The sequence below is a fragment of the Lepidochelys kempii genome, chromosome 11 (assembly GCF_965140285.1).
Source record: "Lepidochelys kempii isolate rLepKem1 chromosome 11, rLepKem1.hap1, whole genome shotgun sequence".
NCBI lineage: Eukaryota > Metazoa > Chordata > Testudines > Cheloniidae > Lepidochelys > Lepidochelys kempii.
Genome location: NC_136390.1, coordinates 71129574 through 71148086, shown reverse-complemented (window position 1 = coordinate 71148086; position 18513 = coordinate 71129574). Strand labels below are relative to the sequence as shown.

At 38.4% G+C, this 18513-nt stretch overlaps 1 protein-coding gene across 8 annotated transcripts in view; it reads left to right on the top strand.

Moving 5' to 3' along the window:
- AGAP1 (ArfGAP with GTPase domain, ankyrin repeat and PH domain 1) overlaps window positions 1-18513 on the top strand; it is a 694311-nt gene that overhangs the window by 369853 nt on the left and 305945 nt on the right. For 7 of the 8 annotated variants that reach the window (XM_073306802.2, XM_073306800.2, XM_073306804.2 and 4 more), the window contains 2 exons: window positions 115-270; window positions 7215-7307. In XM_073306802.2, the coding sequence (XP_073162903.1) occupies window positions 115-270; window positions 7215-7307 (249 nt within the window). The remainder of the gene's footprint in view (window positions 1-114; window positions 271-7214; window positions 7308-18513) is intronic. The other variant, XM_073306803.2, reaches the window with a different exon arrangement.

Sequence of the window (18513 nt, the reverse complement as noted above, 5' to 3'; positions counted from 1 at the left end):
ATTTGGTAAGCCAAGACACCATTCTTCCATTTGAGGGTTAAGTAGATAATGCTGTGAATTGGAGGTTGCTTAAAAGCAGCATAACACTGTTAAAACTAACTTTAATCATTGCAGACCAGTAATGGAGGAGGGAGCTTAAGTGATTATTCCTCCTCTGTTCCATCAACTCCAAGCACCAGTCAGAAGGAGCTACGGATTGATGTTCCTCCCACTGCCAACACTCCAACACCCGTTCGTAAACAGTCCAAGCGCCGCTCCAACCTCTTCACGGTGAGTGACCCAGAGAAGAAAATGTTGCTGTTTAAGTTTGACGACTGACTAAACTTAGATCCTGCTAAGCCAAGCTAGTCTAGTCTAAATAGATGTACCAGGAAGGTTCTGCTAGTTTCAAGGCAAAAGTCTGAAGATTTTTGAGGTTTTCCTTTATGTTGGAAAACTCATCTAGACACAGTGACGTTTCCTAGCATGGTCCAGGTATTTCGCTGTTATGAAACTGATCATTTACTAGTGGAACAATTTCTGTTCAGGATATTCTGAAGCTTCTGCAATATGTTATAAAGCCCTAGCAGGTTAAACATTCCATATCATAGATACATGACTTTGATTCCCAGGTGTCTCTGTTCAAGCCTAAATTCTCCAGTTTTGTCACCTTCTGAGTTAGCAATGAGAATTCTGGACCTCTGGTCCAAAACAACTGATCAGGAAAAAAAAAAAAAACTACTGATTTCAACTGTGGAAGCATCCAGTATATATTGAGAGAAAATTCTGAGTTGGGGTCTCTGCAAGGTAAGTTATACATGGTACCAGAAAACTAAACTGTTCCATACTGGCTTAAAAATACAATATCTCAATTCATGTTTCTTCATCACATTCTTTTAATTCTGGGAGAGATCCTAATTATGTGTATTTTCTTCTGAAGCATCTGACATTGGCCACTGTAGGAGACAGGATAGTGGAGTGGGTGGAACATTAATCAGATCTAGTATGGCAGTTCCTATGTTCCTGCATAAGTATTTAGGGAAATGTAAATAATTGAAGAATTTTAATGTGTTTAGTATTGTGGTTGTGATAGGAGTATTCCATTGTGTGCCATTTTTCTAAGACAAATACAATTGTGGTTTTGTACTTAGTTTTGAAACTCTATTCTGACAGGTTTCAGAGTAGCAGCCGTGTTAGTCTGTATCCGCAAAAAGAAAAGGAGGACTTGTGACGTCTTAGAGACTAACCAATTTATTTGAGCATGAGCTTTCGTGACCTACAGCAGCCGATGAAGTGAGCTGTAGCTCACGAAAGCTCATGCTCAAATAAATTGGTTAGTCTCTAAGGTGCCACAAGTCCTCCTTTTCTTTCTTCTGACAGGGTTATAACAGTTGATTTCTGTCCACACACACATTCTTTTCTCATCACAGCCGTGTGTCGGTCAAGTTCTACCTCAGTGTGTTTGTGTCTGTGCCGTCTGGGAAGAAGTCCCATAGTGCCTCATCAAGGGACAGAGTGCCCCAGGAACATACACAGAGCACCGCTAGCTGTGTGTAGGAAGGTGTACGCTGGCTGGCAGGAAGGAGGGACCAGACTGGTTGCACGTACAGCTGGGGGGGGTCTTTAGAAAAACAGTATGCTGAACTATTTATAAGAAGACAGCCATGTGCCAGCCTAGACCTTTGATGAGTGCAAAACACTGTTACCTGACATGGTTACAGAGTATAAACCATATTGGACACAAATCATGTGTAGTACCAACCTGTTACACAATCTGTTTAAAGTTGTGTCAATATAGACAGGCCTTAGAACGTCATACAAGTAGTTAAAGTTACAATGGATTAATATCTAGATATGAAAAAAGCATTTTAAAAAATAATGGTATCTGAAAGCTTGTCAGAATTGTGCTCTGACCTTTTATAAAGTGGTCTGTTTTGATTTTTAAATTTAGATCTTGTGAATTATTAACTCCACTAGATGTCAGTGTCATCCTAGGAACTGAATGCAGGATAATAAATTTGAAAGTACTCCACAATTGAAAACTGTTACAGCTCCATTTAGAAAAGCCTGCCAGCTTGCTCTTGTCCTAAATATGAATAGGATACAGGGGGGATGATTATATGTATAGTAGTTGTGATATAGAAAACTAAGGATGGCCTAAACTGGAATAGGCAGAAGAGATGCGTAAATGTTTTTTTATGCATTTCCTATCTTAAAGGAGAGAGTTATAAAAGAACATGTAAAGTAACCTCTGTCTGCTATAAGCCAACTGACTAAAAATCTGTTTGCCAAAAAAAAGTATTTTAAAGTTTAAAATCTTTTATTAAAAAAAGATAAATATTCTGTAGTCATAATAAACAAAACCCTCCGTTTTCATTGATAAAACCCCTGTATTAACTATTACACTACTGATATTGAATAATACTTAATATTGTTTAACTATTGGCCCTGCATAAACCTTTATTTTGGAGGGGAAACCCCTCTTATAATCATGAAAGTTCATTGCTGTCCAGTAATAGGTAATTGGCATAAAAGTTTGTATAAATAATCTTAAAACCAAGTTTTAGACACCTTTTAAAGTGATCTACTTGTGTGACACATGGAAGGTAATTTAATTATGTAGTACTATATACTACAGTTTTTACAAAAACTTTGTGTAAAAGCATGGATCCATGGGGGAGGGATAGCTCGGTGGTTTGAGCATTGGCCTGCTAAACCCAGGGTTCTGAGTTCAATCCTTGAGGGGGGCCATTTAGGGATCTGGGGCAAAAAATGGGGATTGGTCCTGCTTTGAGCAGGGGGTTGGACTAGATGACCTCCTGAGGTCCCTTCCAACCCTGATATTCTATGATTCTATGAATTAATGCCAACTATCTAGCCACTTGGAATAATATTATTGAGTGAATAGATGGCAGATACTTTTCCATTAGTACTGTGGTGAGGAACAGGGATTCAGTTCTCACTGCAGTTTTATAACATAAGAAAATTCTGACTTAGTTACGGTTTTGGAAGGTTTTTTTGGCAGGGGGCAAGGGTTTAGTTGGATGGATCTTAGGTAACTATAAGATACAGTGTCAGTGTACATAGGATTTACTAGAGTAGCATGGTTAACGATATAGCTAGGGTAGAATAGGTTCCTAGGTAGATACAAAGTAACATGGGGATGAGAAGTTCTTCAGTGGAAACCCTGAACTCTGGAGGTTCAAATCCCGATCCAAACTATCCAAAGACTCATCTCCGGTTCAGAGTAGAGCCAGTTAGTTTAAGGCCGAGATGCTGAATGAGGTGCCCAATTCCTATTGATTCCAATGAGAATCAGGCACCTAACTCCCTTAAGCACCTACTGCCAATCCCAGCGTCTGATGAGGAGTGACTGCAGCAGAGGCCTGAACAGGTTTGGATTTGGTTTAAGCCGATTATGTACATGCCCTGCTTTGAGCTACATTGCTCACAAAACGTTGCATCCGGCCTATACTGATAGAAGTGTGTAACGGAGCATCCCAGGGTGCCAAGCTGCGGCTGCACATTCTGGGAATTTTTGCAATAGATTGTGGGATACCTGCTGAATCTCCTTCCTTAGAGGTTTTTAAGGTCAGGCTTGACAAAGCCCTGGCTGGGATGATTTAACTGGGAATTGGTCCTGCTTTGAGCAGGGGGTTGGACTAGATGACCTACTGGGGTCCCTTCCAACCCTGATATTCTATGATTCTATGATATCAGTTTGACTAAACTTGACACTGGTTGTCAGACAGGATATGTTCTCCTCCTCCTCCCCCCCCCCCCCCCCCGCACAGTTTTCAGTTAGCATTGGAGGGGAAGGGAACCCTTCTACCAAATGGTTTTAAATGATAAATGGATGAAGTGACCTCATGCCTATTTATGAGTTTAGAGTGAGGATGGGTTTGAAGAATTTAAAAAATAATCAAGTAACAGTATTGCAGGGAGGGATAGCTCAGTGGTTTGAGCATTGGCCTGCTAAACCCTAGGTTGTGAGTTCAATCCTTGAGGGGGCCATTTAGGGATCTGGGGCAAAAATTGGGGATTGGTCCTGCTTTGAGCAGGGGGTTGGACTAGATGACCTCCTGAAGTCCCTTCCAACCCTTATATTCTATGATTCTATTGTATATGCAGCAACTGGTCTTCTCACTCTTCGCTATACATCAACTTTTGAAATCAGAGTTGTTGCAGTGTTTATTTTTTCCATTGACAGCATAATGGATCAATGAATGCATCATTTCTGCAAGTGTCTTGTATCTTGAATTTCATCCACTAATAGTAAATACATCTGTTTGTAGCTCTCATATTAGGATTTAAGATATGCATAGGTTTTCTGCCTATGGTGTACTTCAACCTATATGACTAATACTACTCCTATCCAAAACCTGGCTTTGGATAGTAACTATTTCTCTGATTACACACCTGATCTGAATGAGCCTCCAGCCAATGGAATGTCAGTAGAAGCATCTGGTTTCTCATATGAACTTAACTATCAGTTATATCATTATTATATAATGATATTATATATCATTATTATATAATGCACAATTTTAAGAGTGACTCTATAGTGATTCTAAATTAAAATCGCTACCTCTTCAGCACTGAAGTGGCACTTAAAGATTAGTACGTGTAGCCGTTGTCCTACCTAGACCTCTTTCTCATTATTACTGATATTCTGGTAATACCCAGACTTCCTAATCAGGGTTGGGTCTGCATTGTCGAAGGTGCTGTACACATACATAATAAAACACTTTCTGCACCAAAGAAAGTATATTCTGAATAACTGATTGTGAAAGGATAGTAAGTTTAGATATTAGGGTTCGCTGTAGTTCTGTCCAGGCTGTGTCTGATCCAAAGTAGCAATGGACCACATAGAATGCCAGTGCAAGGTGGTGTTTGTTTAATCATTATTTTGGTGTTATATTTTTATATCGGGGGTAGCCGTATTAGTCTGTCTCTACAAAAACAACAAGGGTCCAGTGGCACTTTAAAGACTAACAGATTTATTTGGGCATAAGCTTTCATGGGTAAAAAACCCACTTCTTTAAATGCATGGAGTGAAAATTACAGATGCTAAATGTTAAATATTAGATGTTAAATATGCCTGCATCTGTAATTTTCACTCCATGTATCTGAAGAAGTGGGATTTTTACCCACGAAAGCTTATGCCCAAATAAATCTTAGTCTTTAAGGTACCACCGGACTCCTTGTTATATTTTTATACTTCCTTAATGAAATGTTAGTAGAACTACTAAGGAAAGAGTAGTTAAACTATTAAACATAGAGAATTCATTATGAATGCTGCCACTGCATTGTCAACTTCTGTTTCTGTATACTGCAGCATATAAAATGTATCACTGTTTAGGGATCTCGGTACCGCATTGGCACAATTTGATGAGTTAAAGAACCATTTCCAAATTGAAATCTGCATTTGTCTGAAAATTTTGTGTTTACCATAGTTAAAAATAATAGCTAAGTTTATTATAACTAGCTAATAGACTAGCAAAAAAATCTATTATGTTTACTTTGTGCATTTGACAGCACCTAGTGTACAGTAACTTTCACTGTTTTCCCTTTATGTTCAATTAATAATTCCCTTGCTGAAAAGACCCTTACAAAGATGTATAGGGGAGCAGAAAAACCATTGTACATACAGATTTTTTTTAAATCAGTACATAGTACTTAAGGTGTGCTCCATCAGAAACCGTTTTTCTTTTTTAAATCAGATTTAAAATATATCAAGTTAATAATGTCCCTTTTAAAGGATGGACTGGCTACCTTCCTCAGCTCCCTGAAATCTATTTTAAAGAAGAGAAGCAATGGTTCGTTATCCTGGAAATTGGATCTCATCCGTCCCACTTGTTTTGCTTTGCCTCAGTTATTCTTTATTTAATTCCCTGGCATGTCTTTCACAACCCTGAACCACAGTAACTAGCCTACTCGCATAGAGTCAGGAATAGCACAGGTCCCCTGGTAGGTAAATGTGCTCAGTAGAATGCTGTTACTTGGAATCTTTCTCTTTTTTCTCTCTTCCCCCCTCAAGGCAAGTGTGCTGGGTGATCTTCCTTCCTTCCTTGTATCCCTTCACCGGCTGGCTAACCTACTATGGAAAACGAGCATGATTCTATACATGATTCTAGTCTACGCCCCTATTTTCAGTGTCTATTCTGACATCTCTTTTTAACTGTATTGAAAATCCAAAGCAGCATCTTGCATTACTCTGGTTTTCATTAGCTCTCCACTGTGATGCTGGACACCACAAGTGTATTCATTTCATATATCATTGGCGATTTGAAACTCACATGAAAATGTTTCCCCATTTTGAATTTTATGTGAGTAATATTCCCATTGGAAAGTAATGGAGTGAAGTTGTCACTTGTCAGCACAGTTATTAAGGAGGATGACTCTCAGATCCTTCTCTCATAATAAAATAAATCTGTCAGAAAATCATCGTGCTTGCACATATCTCACTGTAAAGAACAAGGATCTAGAGTATTTGTTAAATTTCATTGTGTTTACTTAATGGCCAGACAAAATTACACTGCAAATCCCCAGCCCCTAAAACAATTCTTGAATAGGTGGAGCTTGTATTTCATTTACATCGTAATAAAACAATTTACAGACTTTTTTAAACTTCTCTTCTCCCCCCCCCCCCCATTCGAGAGTTTGCTTCTCAGTGCTCTTACACTTTGCCAAAAGAGATTGGATTTTTCCAGCATCGGCTGCTAGGTTGACTTTGAAGTTACTATTTTGTAACCATTCAAAAGAAATAGGGGGGAAAATGAAACTTGATATAATCAAGGGTGCATCATAGAATCACACAGTTGAGTAGTTAATAGCATTTTGAACCATTCAGACATTACTTAAATATATACATTTATGTAGTAGGGTTTCTTAGTAAGAAGTTAGAACCCTCTTTCTTCCTTGGAGCTATTATAGGCAGTTTCTGAAGTGTGTTCTCTTGGTAAGCATTATTTTCCTATCTGACCTCTTGATTTCCAGTAATTGAAATATGAGCACTTCAAAACTTAACAAATTTTCAAATCTAGGTGGAGGAGGACAGTATTGGGAAGATACCTTAGAAATAAAATAAACAAGATTACATGATTGTCGCACCATTTTAAGATCTACGTTCTTTTATTTCAAAATACATATTCAAAACAATGGTTTAAACAGGGCATCCCCTCTGTGTCAACCGAAATGTTTAACAGAGTGTGAACTTTCGTTTTGCTCTGCAGTCTCGGAAAGGGAGTGATCCAGACAAAGAGAAGAAAGTCCTGGAGAGCAGAACAGATAGCATTGGAAGTGGCCGTGCAATCCCAATTAAACAGGTATGCTGCTTTTTTGCTTTCCTATAGTTAGAGACACACCTCGGGTCTTAAACACTATGATGCTGGGCCTGTGTGCCAAGATTTGTTTGATGTGCTCTGGTGATGAATGTGGAAGTCACTCACTTGACATCAATTAGGAGAGGTTCCTGTGTGTATTAAAATAGGATCATTAGAATAAGAAGAGGGAAAATGTGACAACAGGCCTAATGAAGTGCAGTCTGCCGGCCTGCATATGGAGCATGTTTCTAGGCTGAGCTGGCTTCAAAGCCTGCCTTTGTAGAGAATGCTTTGATTGGGTCGTTTGCTGCCAGTCGACAGGGGTAAATCAGATCGCTGTACAAGAGCCCCTTGTGATAGCAGAAATAGCCTGATGTGGCCCTAATTTGCTGTTGCAGACGGACATCTGAACACTGTTTCAGGCTGGTTTGTAACAACGAGGCAATTAGTTGTGATAATCATAGCCGGTGTGTCAGCTGTGTGCTCTTGTTTGTAATTTGCTAATGAAGGAATTGTAACTTTGATTAGGTTCAGTTTCATTTAGACCTTATTATATAAGAGAACATTTACAGCTGTAATCTGTGGCCTTAATTAAACTTCCCCATTACACAACAGGACTTGAATTCAAGGATTTGTTTTGGCCTGTTTTTACTAGCCTAGATGCACTTTCATTAGCCCAGAAACTGGATGCTAAATTGTTACTGTGTGCACTGCTTCATAAGGGAAAGATAATATTGGAATCTGCAGTGCAGAATGGAATAATTGACTTGTTCAATATAATTTAATCGGAAATCATGCAGCTGCGAGAGCTGAGCATTTTGAGCATTTGTGTGGGATAGTTTACAGACAGTTTTGTTAGCACTAGTTGCAAATTCTTTTCAAATGTGAGTTGCCATTATGTTAGTAGAAAAGGTGCCAAGTGAAAGACAAGAGATTCTTCCCTTCCTTCACAGCTGCCACAAATTCTTCTTTTGTTGCTTTCTATAGGTCAATTTTCCCCCTCCCTGCTTGGGCAGGGACTCCTCTCATTCCTACATCATCTTGCTGGCAAGGCTATGTTCTCCTGTTTTGCTTTTGCGCTCTACTTGTATGTGGCATTTTGTTTTCTAAAAAGCAGTTTAAAATTTTTTTTTGGCACCTCACGTAGTGAAATTGTGTGCTATTATCACTATAGATTTTTAGTAGACAAATGTAATCAGGCATGTTGCTATTGTGTGATTCCAGTACACAAACTCTCTACATTTGGCACTGCAGGGAGTGGAGGAAATTCCAGAACTGGAGGGGGGATGGGGTGAGAGGAAAAAAAAATTCTAGCACTTGCCATGGTATTAGCTGTGGTAGGCTCAATAATATTTTTGAGTAGATACAGAGTTTTAAATTTCAGCACTATGTAATGAAATGGGGCCGCTACTTTTAATGCAAAAGCACAAATGGGAGAAACTGAGGAATATTGTTGATGCACATGTATTCAAAATTGTAGGTGCCATTCTTTCTAGAGCTCAGTTACACTGAGGGGGTCAGAAGAATCTAAGCTAAAATGGACTCTTCAGAGGCTATCTTAGGGTAATGCATACACAGAGCAAAAACATCTCTTGCAGGGTTGTAATAAAATATCCACTGCATACAATAAAGTCGTCTTCTGTTTCACAGAGCTCTTACCTCTTGGTTTGAAGACTCCAGTGGCTGATGATTATCTCACTGGGTGTTGAGGGGGTGTCACTTTTCTCCCCCAGTCTTTGGGGAATGATTTTCATTTATTAACCCCTGTTCACCAAAAATGTAAGCAAATTATCCAGTGGGTCACTAGTCAGAAGATTTTTCCTGTTCAGCCTAGTGCAAGCAGGATTGGGGGAGCAAGGCGAAGTAAGATTGCACGGCTTTATCACAGCACCCACCATCAATGAGTTTCAGCTCTGCAAACTCTCAGTAGGAGATTGAATTTGCACAGGATTTGGCATGTGGCTTTTTTCCATTTTATAGATCGTAATCTGCACTTAAAATCAGTAAGCCCATCACAGGTCGCTATGGCCTGGTCTACACCTAAAACTTAAGCTGCCCAAGCTATATTGCTCACGGCTGTGAAAGATGTCATGCGCTGTGTGACACAGGTCAACCTAACCCCCACTGTAGATGTAGCTAGGTCGATGGAAGAATTCTTCCATCAGTCTAGGTACCGCCTCGTGAGGGGGTGGATTTACTACAGTGACGAAAAACCCCTTCCGTCACTGTGGTAAGTGTCTGTTGTACAGTGGTGTAGCTACAATGCTGCAACTGTGCTGCTGTAGCACTAGTAGTGTAGACATAGCCTGAGTTACATAAATTAGGAAGCATTAGGGAAAAAACAGTACCCTGGCCAAACAAGGGCACTTCGTCGAATGTATGAATGAAAGCAGCTCACTTACCTACGCCACCCAGTGGAGATTGACACTTACAGACCAGTGAGTGTTGGGTGGAGCTTTGGCACCACTGACCCTTGCCTTGTTCAGGGCATTACTTGAATACTAAGTCCTTGCGTAGGTCTTTACTATAATTCTTTAGTTTTATCTAAAACTAAAGAATAGCTCAGAGAATCTAAGCTCTCTATTCCTCTATTCTTCCTTCTATTCCTATTTTTGAATAGATTGTCAATTGATGGGCAGATTTTAATCTGTTTTTTCATTTTCCATAGGGGTTGCCTGACAACTTTCTTTCTTCAGTTATTTTCCTTCATAAGATGTAAATAATCTTTGAGGTTACTACTTAGTTTTTCATATTGGAAATGTTAAGTATTGGAAACACTAGACATACGAACTGAGAAATTTTCAATAACCGTTAAAATAAAGAGATATTAGTTTGAGGCTGTCAGTTTATTAAAAATGTAACACAATTTATTTAAAGCTAATTTGCTCCATATGCGTCGTTTTCAAAACTTGTGTCAGCCATAAGTCGGAAAATATTATTCAGTGCTTGAAACTCTGAATGTGGTGAATGATCTTGCTATTAAGTCCTCTTTAAGTCTTCTTATTCAGATAAGTACTCCCACATATTCATTCCTCCTCCCATACACTGAATACGGAAAAGATTCCTGAATATGGGATGTCTGTCACACTTGCCTAATTGTTTAGAGTGTCGTTTTTCATTAGCACTGAATCCTTAGTTACAACTGCATCTAGATAAATTGTTAACATGGCTATATTGTTCTGAGGCTTTACAGATTACAAGCACTTGGAGATAGCTCAGAAGCAGTGTTCAAAAATCTTGTCTGAGAAGTTTCACTGTTAAGTTTATTTTCTAATTTCACTGTTGTGAAAGAGGCTGGTAGATACAACAAAGAAGTCTCTTAGAAATAAGAACTTGAGTAATACTTCATTTACTTTTACATGCAGTGGTTAAAAAAAAACAATATAGCATTAGTTTATTTCAATGAAAAGGAAATGGTAGGGAGGTAGAAAGATAAATCCATTTTACTTCAGGAAGTGCAGTACAGATTGCAATATTCATAACCTCTCTGTTGCAAGAATATCATCTTGTATTGTTGTTAAAAAAAATTCTATTTCATCCCCATATTTTCCTGTATTTATCCTCCTATTAGCCCAATTGTGACCTTGCCACACTGCCTCATACTAGAGGTTATTGTCCATCAGTGACTCCAGCTATGCTAAAGGTCCTGTGACTGGAGGACCATTCCTTAAACTGCTCTTGTGAGTAATGGCTTTGCCAGCTTTACTTGTGCACATGCAGTCTTTCATTAGGCCACTGGGCCTTCTTTAAAAGCCTGTAGCTTTTTTCCAGATCTGTTGTCAATGCTATTTTTCGACACTATGTAAGTTCTTATATGGCAATCATCACTGTAACAATGTGCAGATGGGCTAGCAAGCCAGTGCTTTAGGAGCAAGACAGAAAATAGCCTTTCCTCCATGAGTCTAAGCTCATCATCACTGGCGAGAAGGGGGCGAGTTTCATGGTAGTGTTTGTGCAGTCGTACTTACTTGCGAATAAAAAAAACTTTGCTATAGAATTATGGTTGAAATTATGTTACAATGGATTCTGACTCCCCCAACCCCTGGCAAAAGATTGCATTCTACACCATGTAAAAAAGTTCAGACGTTGAAGGGAAGGGTTAATGGATCCACCTTGATCCCCTACTTCTCCTGGATGGTTCTTCATCAGTCATTTCATCTGAATTATATAGTTACCCAGCCTTGGTGTTGCTCCCTAAAATCTGGGGGGGAAATATGCAGATTTCTAGGAGATTAGAAATGGATCCCATAAGTAAGAAATAGGGCTTTATTCTCTCCTGTTCTAAAGGACAACATTAAGGTTGGGTGGACAGTGTTAATCAGGTGTGTGAATCAATGAGTGAAGGATTCCATGTCAGGGAGGAACAGACAGGATCCCTTAACTGTTCTTGTTCAGATGTTCTAACCTTTTTAAAAGGTCTAGATTTTGTTGTCTAGAAAATGTAATCTCGTTTTGGATGTTAGACTGCAGGGAAACCCACTCTCAACCTTGATTCTTCTCTAAGGCCAGGTCTACACTGGGAACACTTTGCTGGTGTAGCTATGCTCATATACTGTATAGGTAAAACACTCCAATGCTGGACAGTATATACCAGCAAAACTGCTTTTGCTGGCAAAGCTTATCTCGGTACAGCAATGTCAGTCAAACCACATCCCTGACCTGCATAGTTATGCTGGCAAACATATGTAGTGTAGATCTGGCTTATGCTTTTTGTTTGTGGTTTCCCAGTCCTTTAAATGAGCAACATATATACATCTGGATGGGTACGAGGTCCACAGGAGTGATGTCTTGCGCTCAACAATCTTCTGAATAAGGAGAGGGGAAAACCCTGAATGTTGCAGTTTGCCACTTAAAGTGCATTATGTTGTGCGGAACATATCTCTGCTCCAGTCTAATGTGCCTAGATTGAGAATCAGGGCTTGCCTCAGCCTTCTCCAAAAAACCTCCAGCTTGCCATAGATGGCTTCAGCCAGGGAGAAAGCAAACAGCCCTTCATCTACTAAATTCTTTTAAAGCAGTATATAATCTTAATTTTTCCAGTTCTTCCTTACTTTCTAACCTGATGGGCTGGATGTGCCTATGGCTACTTTTTATAACCCGGAGCTTAGTTAAGCCCTTTTTTGCTTATCTTCATCTGGGGTATCACAAATTGTCTTGATACTTTTATAATGTATCTTCATTATTTCTCCAGTGAATGTCTTTCCTTTCTTCTCCAGAAATACTAAAAAACATTTTTTCATTCAGTGTCAACAAAACAAAACAGCCATTTGGAATGTTTAGCCTGAGCCATTTTGAAGCTATTGTGAATAACTTCCCCAACCAAAAAAATTAACCAATAGTGAACTTAATGTAACTTTTCAAAACACTATAATTTGAAAACTTCTGTGCTAATTTTTACCAAATTTACTCTAGTATGAAATATAGCATCTGAAATTTCAGGAAGGTCAGTTTCTTTTCAGGAATTTAGGGGAGCTGAAAATCAGGTTTAAGATGGGAAGCTAGCTTTACTTAACTAGAGAGTAGCATTAGCCCTGTCAGCTGGCACGAATAGCTGTGTGTTCCATGATTTTCCATTAAAAACAAACAAACAAAAACAAAATTATGATAAAAGAATAAGATTGCACAGTTAATACCTCAAAAATCAAGAATTAAAAAAGATGCACGCAAATTTCACTCTTCCCCTCTGTGTGTGCATTATAATACATGCTTTAATTACATGAACACATACTATTTCTCAGATTCAAGAATAGATTCTTCCAGCAACCTTAGATATCCACGTATAGTATCTTGTATTACTGTATTCCACTCTGTGTACCAGTCAAGCAGAAGCCAGAAAAATTTCAACCAAAAAGTTGAAATTTCTGGAAGATTATGAACAACTAAGAAATAGGGGCTTAAAATGGAAGGACTTAAGCAACTTTACTATAGCTTTTGCTGGCTTCGCTGTTGTAATAAGGTTAAGATAAATGGTTAATGCAAGATGAAATAGGAAAAATAACCCAGTCTACTCTCTGTTGAAAAACATTTATGAGAATTAAGCTTTGTTTCCTGCAGAGAGAGTGAATTTTCTAAAAACTCTTTATCAGTCAAGCCATTTTTTTTTTTTTTAGATTCATATGCTTCCTACTAAGCTTCTGTAGTTGGAATGTTTTGGGAAGGTTCATTTTGTTTGTTTTTGTGATCTTGCTAAACCTCCATTAGTAGGACATATTCAAGTAAAAAAAATCACAACAACAAAAATAAAAGCAAGAAGCTCAGCGGTGAGTGGGCTTGTCATGTATTAATTTTTCATTGCTGTGGAGAATTGTACATACATAATCACTTGATTGCAGTGGGAGTTAGCGAGCTCCTATGGTGTCATTTGCATAAATCTTGTTAAGTCAATGGCAGTTAATGAAGTACAAATGAGCCTGGAGAAGGTGACATGCAAATCGTGGGTGGCAGATGGGAGGTCTGTTTTTGGGATGGCAGCTGTGTGCTTTCTTTTTTCTTTTTTTTCTCCGCTCTCTAGATTTGAGTGTAAATAAATACATAAGAGCTGGTCTGGCTTTCTGGTTTCATAGATTCTTATGTTTAGCATTTGCACTTAATTACAGATGCTCATATTATTCTATAACTGAACTATATAACCTTGACTCTGCTTTTACCCAAAATGGGAAGGCCAGGGCTTTGTTGGAAATAGCTTTTGGCATGACACTTGAGCTGTTTGGTCATACTTGTCAGTATGATATTTTTGCCCCAAAATTCACGTTTAAAAAAATTCCAGCTGCATCTCCTAGAATAACAAATGCCAAATTTTGTTTCAATGTAAAGATTTCTGGTGACACTAAAAATGACACCAGTCACATTTATGGGAAATGTTTCAGAGTAGCAGCCGTGTTAGTCTGTATTTGCAAAAAGAAAACAAATACTTGTGGCACCTTCGAGACTAACCAATTTATTTGAGCATAAGCTTTCGTGAGCTACAGCTCACTTCGTCGGATGCATATGGGAAAGCTACTTTGAGGTAGTGAAGAAGGGATAAGCAGTATCTTCACTGTCCCAAGATTGAAAGATAACCTGTGATTATTGGAATTTGGTACTTTGTCAGTGTAGCTCCTCTCATTTTAAGAAAACATAATAAAACAATATGCACTTAAATAAATGCAAAGATCCCAATGGATCTTTGTTAGTGAGTGACATGAATGGTGAGTGGTTAAACATTCATTTCTGTTAAAGACTAATTCATATTTTTGGAAGTGTGCATTATCGCTTCTGAAATAGCGGGTCTCAACAAATTCGAACTTGTAATTTCTGAATCTGACTTCAGTCAGGAAAAATATATCATTAGAGCTGGTGGAATATTCTGTCCTCCTCCCCGCCAACTCCCCCAACAGAAAACGCTGTTTCAACAAACGAAACTTTGGAAAAATTTTACTTGGACAGAACTTTTCGTTGTTCAGTTAAACATAATTTTGAAACTTTTTAAAAAGTTTTATGTTTTATTGTGAAAACACTCTTTAACTTGCTTTTTTTTCTCACTGGCAAAAGCAGGAGGAAGGCAGAAAGTATTTTATGTTGTTTCTTTCCCCACCCCCGAAAAAAGTTGTGAAACTCCGTTTTGTCAAAAAACTCCAAATGAATACCACCGTTGAATTTTCTTCATTTCTTGTGAAATACTTTCACAAAATAGTCTCTTTTCAACCAGCCCTGTATGGAATACTTGCATATTTGGGATGTTTATTCTAGGAACAACCATTGAGTTGTCTGTCTGTTTTGAATCTATTACCTGGACACATGAAAACAGGCAAATAAAATAAAAATGACTAGTGAAAAACAGTTCCGATTTTAAAATGCAGACAGAAAGTCAAAATAAGCTTTTTGTTTTAGTTGTTTGCCTGCTTTTTAAATTACAAATATCAGATCTTTTCTATGCTGCTCTTACTGGAAGACTCTATGGAGAACTAGTGGGACTGCTTTGCTGCTCCATGACTCATTCCTTCCTACTCTTTGTGTGTCTTGTTTATTTAGATTGTAAATTTTTCATGGCAAGAATTGTCTCTGACATATGTTTGTATGGTGCCTATCACAGTGGTGCCCAGAACTCAGAGTTTTGGGGCACTGCTGAAATGGAACAGTTTATATGGAAAGAAATTTGTATACAGTCTGTTTAAAACTTTGCTTTCTGTTTTCTGTGATAAGTAGAGAACGTTAAAAATTCAAACAGCCCAGCTCCTTCAATTGTGGTCAGAGCCCACATTCAAGTTCTTTAGAGTGTCCATCAGTTAAAACGAGAGATAAGGCTTGATATTACTCTTATTTCTAAAGGAGGGGGGGAAAACAGGGAAAAGTACCTTTAAAAAATTTTACAAGGTGGAAACAAACAACTGTTCAGGCTTTAGTATATCAGAAAGAAGACAAAAGCATGAACACAATTCTTTTTTCCCTTTGCTTAAATGTGAAGGAAACATGTGAGAGCTGATCCCTACAACCTGCTGTAGCCTGCTGACCTTAGCTGGCTGGTGCCTTGGAGGAACATGAGGTGGTGCATTGTGTGGCGCTTATTAAATAAAGAAAACAATAATAGATGTTTTGAGAAGGATCCACATAAAGATCAATACCATACACTGATGATTGGCCTGATCTTTGGCAGGGTGCTCCTCTTCTGAGGAAACCAAAGCAGAGACCAATCTGAACACAGCTGCTTTAAAGGGGATGGGTAGACTGAAACAGGGGAAGGGAAATCTGTTGCTTTTTTGTTTCACTGGCTGGCAGTGACCAGCCGCTTGTTTAATATTAAAAACCAATTTCTTATTTTCTGTATAGATCCATAAATGTTTGAGTTCCTCCTTTTTTCTATCTTCTGATAAAATACAATGCAGTGTAGGCCAAAAAGAACCTTTCCAGTAAAGGATACACAATGGGGTTTTTAATTCCTTATCACTAAGGTTATGGAGGTCATAGAATCCATGATTTTGTGTGACCTCTGCAACTTCAGCCCCAGACACCGGGACTCGGGCTGTTAGCCCCAGGTGGCAGATCTCAGGCTTCCATGATTTACTGTTTGTTGCCCACGTCCTTTTCGTGACTTTCACTAAAAAATACCTGTGACTGAATCTTAGCCTACTTATCACTGAACATATTCCTAAATATATCTTTATGGCATGTTAACCATCTGGAGATTATATTTAAAAGGGATTCAATAATTTAGGGATTCAAGGAATTTTCCTGCGTTAGTGCAAAAGCTGTCCCCTTTTGGTCAGGATTTTGTTGGCTTTACTGTGAGCTCAGAATTAAAATAAATGCATATAACCATTCCCAGAAAAACACCTACATTTTCCGCATTAGCTAGAATTTGTTCTCATCTAGACCATGAAATCTTTGTGCCTGACTCATGCAATTCTTTTTGTATGGTCTTTATGAATTTCCAGCCTTTAATGGCATTGCATCCTTCTCTCTTGCTCCAAGCAGTGGGACCATATCATATCCATCCTTTGGCATCTTCACTGCTTTTCTATATTCACCTTGTAGCTGACTCCAAAACTGCCTTTTTGAATTTTCACAGCTTTTAATGGACTTAACCTGACCTCATGTCTACCTACTCTCCTGCAACTCACAGCTTCTCTCTCTCTCTCCTCTTTTCAGCTTCCTACAATTATGTGTCACTCTTAGTCTTCTGCTGCCTTATCTGCAGTGGTTTCTTTCCTCATCCTAGCTAATCTTCCTGTTTCTCTTTAGCCTATGTTTGACTCTTGCTGGTGAGTTTTCTGTGCAATAGTTTATGGTACTATATACCGACTTCATGTCCAGTGCTGAATAATAAACTAATTGGTTTAATCTGACCCTTCCACTGAACCAAGTAGTATGGCTGTTGTAGTATCTGAAACAAATTTTCCTTTATAAAATATTCAGGCCTCTGTAGACACCTGTTTCAGCATTTCAGCAAGGTTCAGTGGAAATATCTTTGAGACAGATTTTGAAAAGAGATCCAGAGCTACACATAGTCAGTCAAACTGATTTCATTAGTTCTCCTCACTAGCAAAAGAGCACTATAGTGCTTCAGGCAATTGTCAGACCTGAAACCCACTATCACCATAAATAACAAATATTTTTATAGCAGGTTTTATGGATGTAAGTGCTTATATCAAACCTATGGAAAAAGAAACCAAACAGGCGACCATCTCAGCAGTAACTGTTGCGGTTTAATTAATTCAGTCTGACAAGGTGAAGGAGTTGGTATTGCAGGAGTAAAACTGATTCACAATGCTACCAGAAAGAGTAAGCATGTTAAAGGGTTTGTTGTCATTTATGTCAAAGCCAAAGTTTAACCAACTATTTTCCCTATTTTATATGTAATATAAAATCAAACCAACAAAATATAACTGGACTTCTTAATGCCAAAAATTATTTCAGTTGCCCAAATCAAGGGCTGTAACATAACTAAAATCTAACCGATTTGCTCAGTGACCCATCAAATTCAGCTCTAGGTATCTCCCCAATCTCAAATGCATGTACTTTTGCACAATTTTTCTGTTTCTCTGAGCAAGCAATGTATGAAATACTTAGAGATCATGTTCTGAAGTTCTTAGGGCTATATTGTTAACTTTAACCCACAACATTTCTGTCCTGTTGCTCTTGATTACTCTTGTCTAGTATATTTGAAATTCATTTTTCAAGGAATATAGTCAGCTCATTTGCCTCTACTTTCTCTGGCAGAGGAAGTGTAAATCTTAAGTATTTGCCTCCATTCTGAGTCTCCAAATTTTGTATTTTTCATCACTTTGCCTTTTATTGAGGTTGACAGCGTAGTAGAAATGTTTGTTTCCATCTTGCTTATCAGTAAATGAGTACCTTTGCTTATGCCTTTTGCTCCCTACATTTGAAGCAGCACTAAGCTTTGAGCTCTCATCAAAACTGCTGTTGCAGAAAGTATACCTTTTTATAGCTGCTGTTGATCTCATTCAGGACATCTTCCAAGGCTGAGGTTTTGTCCTTCTGTTTGCATCAGAGACATTGCTTCTAACACCTAAAGAAGAGGGCAACTGAGGCCTTCTTATTGGTTCCTTTAGTTAAAGAATTCTAGGTTAGGTTTTCCATCCTTCAGGCATACTTTCTGTGTGTGCTATTGTTAGGTCAAGTTTGTATATCATGGGGAGTCATTTGTGAACTGTTTAAAATCTCTAAAAGTTGAAAACAAAGGCCAGCAGATATGGTATGTCTACAGAACTCT